The sequence below is a fragment of the Neovison vison genome, chromosome 2 (genome assembly GCF_020171115.1).
Source record: "Neovison vison isolate M4711 chromosome 2, ASM_NN_V1, whole genome shotgun sequence".
Lineage (NCBI taxonomy): Eukaryota > Metazoa > Chordata > Mammalia > Carnivora > Mustelidae > Neogale > Neogale vison.
In genome coordinates this window covers 21,155,217-21,165,629 of record NC_058092.1, presented here as the reverse complement: position 1 = coordinate 21,165,629, position 10,413 = coordinate 21,155,217, and the positions used below count along the sequence as shown (strand labels likewise).

The 10,413-nt window shown below is 42.3% G+C and overlaps 1 protein-coding gene across 3 annotated transcripts; it reads right to left on the bottom strand.

Moving 5' to 3' along the window:
• Nucleotides 1-2,009: 2,009 nt before the first annotated feature.
• On the bottom strand, nt 2,010-10,177 carry MED18 (mediator complex subunit 18). 3 transcript variants are annotated; one of them, XM_044237575.1, is made up of 4 exons: nt 10,028-10,177; nt 9,629-9,718; nt 9,306-9,448; nt 2,010-2,896 (listed from the first exon to the last, which is right to left on the bottom strand). In XM_044237575.1, exons 3-4 carry the CDS (start codon nt 9,376-9,378, stop codon nt 2,343-2,345), a joined length of 627 nt encoding a protein of 208 aa, XP_044093510.1. In that variant the 5' UTR covers nt 9,379-9,448; nt 9,629-9,718; nt 10,028-10,177; the 3' UTR covers nt 2,010-2,342. The 3 variants fall into 3 exon arrangements, with proteins under 3 accessions (XP_044093510.1, XP_044093511.1, XP_044093509.1); XM_044237576.1 differs by lacking the exon at nt 9,629-9,718 and having other exon boundaries at nt 10,020-10,177; XM_044237574.1 differs by lacking the exon at nt 9,629-9,718.
• Nucleotides 10,178-10,413: the final 236 nt, after the last annotated feature.

Genomic DNA, 10,413 nt, shown 5'->3' with positions numbered 1-10,413 from the left:
CGATCCCACGAAGAACTGTTACTTAAAAAAACAAAAAATATTGGTGCATCTGGGTGGCTCTGTTGGTTAAGTCTCTGACTTTGGTTCAGGTCTTGATCTTGGGGTTCTGGGATTGAGGCCCCCTATTAGGCTCCCTGCTCAGTGGGGGGTCTGCTTCTCCCTCTCCCTCTGTCCCTCCCTCTAGCTCATGCACTCTCTCAAAAAAAATAAAAAATAAAAATCTTTTAAAAAAAGAAAAAGAAAATTAGGGCACCTAACTGGCTCAGTCGGTCGAGTGTATGGCTCTTGCTCTTGGGGTCATGAGTTCAAGCCCCACATTTAGCATAGAGCTTACATAAAAAAATAAAAGAACAAAATAAGAAAATTCAAACTAGTTACCATTTATCATCAAATGGGAAAAACAAGTTTTCATAGTCATACCCAGTTTTGGCAACATTTTTGGGAACCTCATTTACAGCTGGTGGGAGTGAAAACTGGGACATTTCTGGAAGGCATTTGGCAATGCATGGCAGAAGTCTTAAAATAGCGCTTACTGTTTGACTCAGCAGTTCCCTAGAATTTATCCTAAAGAATAGTCATAGATGTCAACAATGATTTTACTAAAAGCACTAGCATTACAGGATTTTCGTCTTTTTATTTATTTATTTATTTATTAAGATTTTATCCCTTGATCTTAAGAGAGTGAGTGTGGTGGCAGGGGGAGGGGCAGAGGGAGAGAGATACTCTTAAACAGATTCTGCCCCCAGCATGAAGGCCAAACGGGGCTCAGTCCCATAATCCCAAGATCACCACCTGAGCTGAAAAGGAGAGTCACATGTTCAATACACTGAGCCACCCAGGCACCCCTAGAGGATGTTTTTAAAAGCCAAAAATTAGGAACAAACTAAAAATTCCAAAGTAGGGGAATCAATTAAGTTATGAAAAATCCGCATGATGGGATACACATAGCAATTATAATTATCAATATTTACATACCATCTCTGCTAATTAGTATCTGTATCACCCAGAAAAAGCTAATTAAATCTCTGCCTCAATTCCCTTTTATTTTTTTTTTAAGATTTTACTTGACAGAGATCACAATTAGAGAGAGAGAGGAAGGAACAGGCTCCCTGCCTAGCAGAGAGCCCAATGCGGGACTCGATCCCTGGACCCTGATATCATGACCTGAGCTGAAGGCAGAGGCTTAACCCACTGAGCCACCCAGGCAGCCCTCAATTCCCTATTTTAATGGGGTTTTTGTTTTTACAGAAGACACTGTAGCCTAATGTCCTGAAAAGGTGATATAAACAAACAACAACAACAACAAAAGAAGGGTATAAACTAGTATATAAAGAATATTTTACAAAATAAATATATCTTGGGGCACCCAGGTGGCTCAGTAGTTAAGTGTCTGCTTTCAGCTCAGGTCATGATCTCAGGGTCCTGGGTTGGAGCCCCGCATCAGGCTCCCTGCATGGCGGGAAGCCTGCTTTCTCCCTCTCCCACTCCCCCTGCTTGTGTTCCCTCTCTTGGTATGTCTCTGTCAAATAAATAAAATCTTAAAAAATCAATCAATCTCACATATATTTATAAAATAAAGATTAAAAGTATATATAACTGAATAAAGATAGTATATCTTTTTGAATTATAGTATTACAGGTTTTATTTTTGTATTTAAAAATTTTTTGGAGCACCTGGGTGGCTCAGCTATTAAGCGTCTGCCTTCGGCTCAGGTCATGATCTCAGCATCCTGGGATCGAATCCCATATCAGGCTCCTTGCTCGGCGGGGAGCCTGCTTCTCCCCTCTCCCACTCTCCCTGCCTGTGTTTCCTCTCTTGTCAAATAAATAAATATAATCTTTAAAAAAAATTTTTTTTCAATGAATGTGATACTTTGGTTAAAGGCAAAAACTATCACTTCTATCAGAATTAAAACTAAAAACTGTCATTTTTTTTTTTTTTTGGTCATTCCAGCTGGTAGTGAATCCATCCCAAATTAGCAGGGTGATAAAGAATTGGAATCACAGATGTTTCTCTTCATAGCTTTTATTACCCGACAGTACAAGCTCGCACACGAATAGCAAAACAAGTAAAAGATTTTCCTTTCTAAAAGCTAATTTATTCCAGTTTCCCTTCCTTATAGAGAAGGACTGGATAGAGTCTTGTTATCCTAAGTCTTTCATTTGGAAAGGCTGTCACAGAAGTGAACTTGCCACATGAGGAAAACTGTATAGAACCAGCGAAGTTCTCATTCTCCTTTCTGGGGGAGGAAGCCGGCTGGCAGTGGTGAAATGGAGCCTTTATAACATCTTCTTTTTTGTAACAGGTGAGGTCAGGCCCCAGTGGCAGAGAGACTGTCTTAGTCACATGAGCCTCTTGGGGTCTATTTTCTCTAGGTGAACCAGAGGTTTCAGCTGCTCGGCAAAGTTCCTCATGTCATCAGAGACCATGTCCTGACCAGCTGGGGCAACAACACTTAGTTCCACAAGATAGGAAAGTGACAAGGCCTCGGTGCTGTCTGTGTTTCCTGGCACCAGGATGCGGAAGATCTTGTACACCATAATCTTCATGATACCCTTACGGAACAAGTGACCCTTGGCGACAAACTCATGGTCCATGCGGAAGCCCATTTCCATCAAGAAGTCAGTGAGGTTCTCAGATGTTGCAATGTCTACACAATTGCGCACCAGGGCATGGCGGTTCTTGTCTCCCATTTCTGGCTGTCCCAGGTAACGCAGATGCCAGGGTGCTCCTCCCCTGTCCATAGAACGCCGGGCCCTGAGAACAAATGGACTAGCCTGCTGGCCCTTAAGGAGGAATACCATCTCGTGGTCAAGGAAAGTCTCGGGTTCCATGTTATCACACAAACCACGAAGGCGGTGGATAAGGCTTTCCAAACTGTGATCTAGAACGCTTCCTGAAGAAGGAAAGAGTATGGTTGAGTCCCATTTTTCATTTTGGGTACTAGGATTAGCAAAAGATTGAAAAAACTTAAATGAAAAACCTCAATGGTTTAGTGCAATGTTTGTAAAGCATAGGTCCAGTATATGAGATTTCAGAGAGGTTATGCTGCCATGGCAGCATATGAGAAAGTTTATGAGAAAGTTAACCCTCTTTCAGTTCTTTGCATTATCTTAGTTGGTACAGGAAAGCCTTTAGGCCTTCCCTAAAACACTAATCGCCAGTGGGCTTTGGGCTCAGAGGCCTGAACAACCACAATATCTATCTAGAATAATAATAATACTCCTGTCATTTACTTGAAAAGTTATCTTCTATTTCTAGCAACACAAGTTTTCTACCTATATTATAACATTTCCTTTTTATGTAACATATTTAAATACAAAGGAATGAAATGCTCCATAGAAACACACTGATCTTTGCTCTCATTTTGTTCATCTTCCTAGCGGCATCTGACATAGTTGTCAGATTATACCCACCTTGAAATCTACTCTTCCCTTGGCCTCTGGGACACAACTCTTCCCTTAGTTCTTCACCTAACTCATTGACCATTCCTTTTAAGTTTACTTCGGTGGGTCTTTCTCATCTTCCCTAAACACTGGAGGATCCGAGGACTCAATCCTGGTCCTCTTTATCAACAATCTCTTCCTTCCAAAGTGACCTAATTTGGTGCTATGGCTTCAAATATCATTTATGCCCTGAGGACACCTGTAAATATTTATCTCATGAGCTATAGACTCATATATCCAACTGTTTCTTTTATCTTTGTGTGTTCGTATCCAATTGCTGGCTTTTCCTCCACAATCTTACTCCTCCTGCAGTCTTCTCCATTACGGTAAATGCAAACTCTATGCTTCCAGTGGCCCAGGCTCCAGACCACAGAATCATCCTGACTCCTTTCTTTCCCCCGTATCTTACATCCAATCTGTAATTTAAAAAAAAATATGTGCAGAACCCAACCATGTTTCACTTCCTCATTCATTTCCATCTAGTCCAAGTTTCCCTAATTTCTTACCTGGTTTTTGCAATAGCCTGCTTCTACCCTTGCCTGCTTCTTCTCTTCTATACACAACAGCCTAGAGGTCTTTTTGAATATAAGGCAGATAAGAACAGTCCTCTGCTTAGGACCCTCCAATGGCTTCCCGTGTCATTCAGAATAAATCCTAAAGTCTTTACAATCATCCACAAGGTCCTATACATTGTGGACTCTGCTTTGCTACCAGTCCAACATCATTTCCTTCAACTATTTCCCTAGATCACTCTCTCTAGCTACAGTGATCTTCCTATTATTTCCTGAAAATGCCAAGTACTTGATAAAGTATTTCTCTTCAGAGTCTTTTCCCATAGTCCCTACACTTAGAAAATTTTTCTCACCAGTAGCTGCATGCCTCGCCCCATCGCTTCCTTTAGGTCTTTGCTCAAGTGTCACTTTATCAGAGAGGTCTTTTTAAATCACCCTGAACAAGATAACACACGTCTCTCCAATCTCTTTCCACCTCCCTGCTTTAGTTTTCTTTAGCCTTATCACCTCAATTCTTTAGTCATCTTTCAGTATATCAGTTGTATACTGATACTTTATTCATCCTTCTCCCTCCACTGATGATACACCAATGCTAGTAACGTATTCAAATATTTATTGACTAAATCTGTTAAAATAAATAAGACTATATATTGTTACTAAAGTAAATACTGATAGTGGGACTCAAAGGACTGAATTTTTGAGAACGGGGATTGTTGTAGGAAAAGCAACAGATCAGATCCCAGTAATCACAGGACAGAAGATCATGGGAGCAGGGAACAAGTCCTACATTCAATACATTGTACCCTACATTCAGGACAGTATCAGAGATGTGTTTGTTCATTCCTCAAACATCTTTTCTTCCATCCAAGTACTAACCAGGCCCGACCCTGCTTAGCTTCTGAGATCAGACGAGATCGGGCGCGTTCAGGGTGGTATGGCTGTAGACTTTTCTTAAAGATTTTATTTATTTACTGGACAGAGAGAGGAAGAGAGCAAAACCAGAGGGAGTGGCAGGCAGAGGGAGAGGAGAAGCAGGCTGCCTTGTCAGCAGGAAACTCAGTGCGGGGCTCGATCCCAGGATCATGACCTGAGCCAAAGGCAGATGCTTAATGGACTGAGCCACCCAGAAGACCCCATTCCTCAAACATTTGTCAGTGTTGGTTCATTCAACCTATACTTCTTGAGTGCTATTCTAGGCACTATGCTAGGAAGCTGGGGTCCATGCCCTAAGGGAGATTACCATTTAGTGGGGGAAACAAAAAATAAATAAGTAAGCAAACAGTAATACAAGGAAATAAAAGGAAGATGGGATAGAGAGCAACTGGTGGGGATGGAGAAGAGAAGACCTTTCTGAGGGGCTGGAGTCAAAGAAGGTCTCCCTAAGGGGATGCAACTGGGCTGAAAACTGAAGAATGAAAATGAGATGGTTCTGTGAAGAGCTGGAGAAAAGTACTGGGCCAGGGGGATCTTCAAGGGCTAAGGCACAGAGGCAGGAACGGGCTTGGGCAATTAAAGAAAATGGAAAGGTATCAGTGTTTGTGCCTGAAGTGCTCTGAGAAGGAAGGTAGAACCAAGTGAGGATTTGCCTGGGCCACAGCAGTGCAGGCCTGACATACAGTTCGTGGTGAAGGTGGTACTCGACCCAAAGGTCACTGGGCAACTATGTGCTCCGCACTTTATTGTCAACAAAACATGGAAAGACATGACTGCATTCACATTTTCAGAGGCTCATTCCGGGAGCACTGGTATGGACTCTTCAACAAGAAACAGTCATGAGGAAAAAAGGGTAGCTGAGGGGAGACTGGTCCAAATGAAGACTTTAAGAGACACAATTATCAAATGTAATGCATGATACTTGATTGCATCCTGTTTAAAAAATACATTCTGGGAACAGCTGGGGACAAACTTTTGAATATGGATTAGATGTTAGGTGACATTAAAATATATTATTAATTTTCTTTTTTTTTAAAAAGATTTTTACTTATTTATTTGACAGAGAGAGATCACAAGCAGGCATAGAGGCAGGCAGAGAGAGAGAGAGAGAGAGGAGGAAGCAGGCTCCCTGCCGAGCAGAGAGCCCGATGCGGGACTCGATCCCAGGACCCTGAGATCATGACCTGAGCCGAAGGCAGCGGCTTAACCCACTGAGCCACCCAGGGGCCCTATTATTAATTTTCTTAATATAATAATGATGGTATTAAGATTATGAAGAAAAATATCCTTGTTTTTTAAATAGGCTTACTGAAGAGTTTAGGAATAAAATGTTACAAGTCAGAAATTTTCTTTTCTTTTAAGATTTTATTTATTTATTTGAGAGAGAGAGAGAATGAGAGGGGAGAGGTCAGAGGGAGAAGAAGACTCCCCGCTGAGCAGGGTGCCCAATGTGGGGTTTGATCCTGGAACTCCAGAATCACGACCTGAACCGAAGGCAATCACTCAACCAACTGAGCCACCCAGGTGCCCGCAGAAATTTTCTTTAAGAACAGCAAAAGAGGGGAATGTGGCTGGCTCAGTCAGTGGAGCATGTGACTCTTGATACCAGACTTGTAAGTCTGAGCCCAAGGCTGGGTGTAGAGATTACTTAAACATACAGTCTTGGGACGCCTGGGTGGCTCAGTTGGTTAAGCCACTGCCTTCAGCTCAGGTCATGATCCCAGGATCCTGGGATCGAGTCCCGCATCAGGCTCCTTGCTCGGCCAGGAGCGTGCTTCTCTCATTGCCTCCGCCTGCCACTCTGCCTGTTTGTGTGTACTCGCTCTCTCACTGACAAATAAATGAATAAATAAAATCTTAAAAAAAACCCCAAAAAACAAAAAACGTAGAGTCTTAAGGGGTGCCTAAATGGCTCAGGCAGTTAAGGGTCTGATTCTTGATTTCGGCTCAAGTTATGATCTCAGGGTTCTGAGATCAAGTCCTGTTTCGGGCTCTCTACTTAAGATTCTCTCTCTCAGGGCACCTGGGTGGCTCAGTGGGTTAAGCCTCTGCCTTCGGCTCAGGTTATGATCCCAGGGTTCTGGGATAGAGTCCTGCATCAAGCTCTCTGCTCAGCAGGGTGCCTGCTTCCCTTCCTCTCTCTCTCTGCCTGCCTCTCTGCCTACCTGTGATCTCTCTCTGTCAAATAAATAAAATCTTAAAAAAAAAAAAAAAAAGATTCTCTCTCTCCCTCCAACAATTTCCTGCCCCTTCCTCTCTTAAAAAAAAAAAAAATAGTGAAAGAAAAAAGATGAAGCAAATATGGCAAAATGATACAAACTGAAATCTAGAGGATAGAAATGGACTGTTCACTATATTAGTTTGAATTTTTAAATAATAAAACAATTATTTAAAAAGATGACTACCGGGGACGCCTGGTAGGTCCCGTACAGCAGATACTCCATAATATTAATGATGTCTCCAGTGACAGGCATGACGGTGATCAGAGTTGCCTCCAAACGCTGACAGATTAAGTTGAAGACAACTGGTTTAGGAGTCTCCAGTCAAGTAAAGCACAAGAAACACCTGGAGAAGTGTTACATTGTTACCAGGCTCAGTTGGTGGAGCATGTAACTCCTCCCCACTTTTTTTTCTTTTTTAAGATTTATTTGAGAGAGAGCACACATGGAGAGTGGTAGAGGGATAGGGAGCGAATCAGACTCTCCACTGAGCGCTAAGCCTGACATGAGGCTCGATCCTAAGACCCTGAGATCAGGACCCGAGCCAAAATCAGCAGTGAGACACTCAACAAATGAACCACTGAGGCAGCCCTAGAATGCAACTCTTGATCTGCGCATCCTGAGTTCAAGCCCCATGTTGAGGGCACAAAGTTTACTTTAAAAAAATAATAATAATAAATAAAAAATAAAAAGATGACTACCTGTTGGTGTGGGAAGAGACAGAGATAATCAGAAGTAGAAACAATGTAATAAGTAAAAGGTTACTAAAATAGTTCAAGTCGGGGATGATAGACCAGTGTAGGGCATTGCAGGTGGAGAAAAGACTTATTTAAAATATATGTTGAGGGGCACCTGGGTGGCTCAGTCAGTTAAGCGTCTGCCTTTGGCTCCGGTCATGATCACAAGGTCCTGGGATCAAGCCCTGCATCAGGCTTCCTGCTCAGTGGGGAGTCTGCCCCTCTCTCTCCTTCTGCTGCTTTGCCTGCTGTGCTTTCTCACTCTCTCTGTCAAATAAATAAATAAAATCTTAAAAAAATATGTATGTTGGAAGTAAAATGAATATGATGACTTAGAGATGGACTAGATGTGGGGATAAAGTGAAAAGCAGAGATTGACTCCTAAACGCTTGGTTCATGCAACTGGTGAATGACAGTGGTACATACTGGGTTGGGAAAGACTGAAGAGTTAGCTTAAGAAGTGAAAATTAATAACCTAATGTTATTCAAATTAAGTTATCAAATGGATGATCTGAAAGTCTAAACTCTTGCACAAAACATTATCTGACCTGAAAATCACTACTCTCTCTGGATCTTGAGTTCTCCTATCTGGGCAAGTTATTTTACCTGGTTTTTTTGTGTGTTGTTTTTTTTTTAATTTAGACTCTTTTAATTTTATTTTAAAGATTTTATTTGAGAGAGAGAAAGAGACAGAGAGAGTATGAGTGAGGGGTGGAGAGGGAGAGAGAGAAGCAGAGAACTGAGCAGGGAACCCAATGTGGGGTTTGATTTCAGGACCCTGAGATCACAGCCTGAGCTGAAGGCAGATGTTCAAGGACCGAGCCACCCAGGCACCTCTCAAAGCAGAATCTTGAAGAGATATTTGCACCCCCATGTTTGTTGCAGCAATATTCATGATAACCAAGAGGTGAAAGCAACCCAAATGACAGATGAATAAAGAAAACGTAGTATATCCACACAATGAAATGTCATTCAGCTTTAAAAAGGGGGATCCAGTCACATCTACAGTAGGGATGAACCTTGAGGACATTATGCTAAGTAAAACCAGTCAGTCATAAAAAGATAAACACTGCATGAGTCCACTCATATGAAATATATAAAGTAGTCAAAATCAGAAACAAAATAGAAAGGTGATTGCTAAGAGCTGAAGGGCTGGGTGGGGGGTGAGGAGAAGGAGCAATTAGTGTTCAAAGCGTATAGAGTTTCAGTTCTGCAAGATGAAAAAGTTCTAGAAATCAGTTATACAACAATGTGAATGTAATTAACACTACGGAACTGTACACTTAATTTAACGTGTTTGTGTCTGTGACCATAATTAACGTTTAATTCTTTTAAAGAATTTGTCATCTATTGAGTGCCAGAAATCATGCAGACTGCCTCTGTATAACAGCCTCTTATCCCCACAGATGATGAACAGAGAGAGGAAAACAGGTCATCCAAATTGCCTGGTTCACTTACCCTGCAGCAGGTACTCCATCATATTAATAGTGCCTCCAGTAACAGGCATCATGGTGACCGGAGGTGCCTCCATGCTGTCTGATTAAGTTGAAGACAACAGAACTGGTTTCAGAGTCCCAGGTCAAGTAAAGCGGAAGAAACACCTGGAGCAGTGTTACATTGTTAATACATTAGAAGGGCAGAGAAACAACCGACCTGCTTGGGTCACTGACCTTGATATCAAAAGTTTCATTCATCCATTCAAACTGTTTCAGTAACTGTTAAAGGCCAGTTTCAGGAACTGATAACAGAAATATACAAAGGAGTCGGGGTCGTGGACTTACAGCACAATCTTCTAGTCTCAATATCTGAAATCTCTGAAAGTTTTCTGTGCAATCTTGAGGAAGTCGTCAAACTTGGGACTCAATGTCCTCCTTATAAAAAGGGACGAACGAAATTTAACCCCCAGGACTTTGTGGCTCGGGCATGGAATAACATTCAGAACTAAGAGGTGACTTAAGAGACTTTGTCTACTCTTCCATCTATAGATGAAGACACTGGGACTCGGAGAGGGGCCCAAGGGCACACAGCAAGTCGGTGGCAGAGTTTGATTCAATCTGGAATCTAGGCGTTCCCCCTCTCTGAAAATGCCTTTCAAAGAGAGCGAGGCGGCACCATGAAGTTTTTTTAAAAGAATGGTTTAGGTCCCCTTAAGCCAGCATCAAAGACGCGTACCAACTTACACTAGAAACACGCCTCCGAGCGCACTCTAGTCTCTTTTCGTAAAGTGGGTAATATATCCACGCCAGTACCTCGGAGATTTTAAACAATTAACCCCGAACCCTAAAGTTACAGCCCTCTAGAAGGTGCAACACCTACTCCCCGTCTTCCCACTTCCGGCAAGAAACGGACGTCACGTAAATCGTGACACTGGTGCCCCACGACGTAAGGGTGCCGAGAAGGGATAAAAATTTCCCCCTTTGCAGCCTCGCAAACAGAAGCGCATGCGCGAGACGTAATGCCGCTGTGTGGAAGATGGCGGACTCCTTTGGATGGTCTCTTGGGATTTACAAGGGGGCTTGACGTCGTAGGCCGTCCTCAAGGAAAATACAATTTCAAGTTTGACGAT

Excerpts from the sequence above, each read along its gene's own strand:
- MED18 (XM_044237576.1), bottom strand. The coding sequence starts at position 9,378 with ATGGAGGCACCTCCGGTCACCATGATGCCTGTTACTGGAGGCACTATT. Across the intron at positions 2,897-9,305 it reads GATGGAGTACCTGCTGCAGG|GAAGCGTTCTAGATCACAGT; the intron begins GTAAGTGAACCA and ends TTCCTTCTTCAG.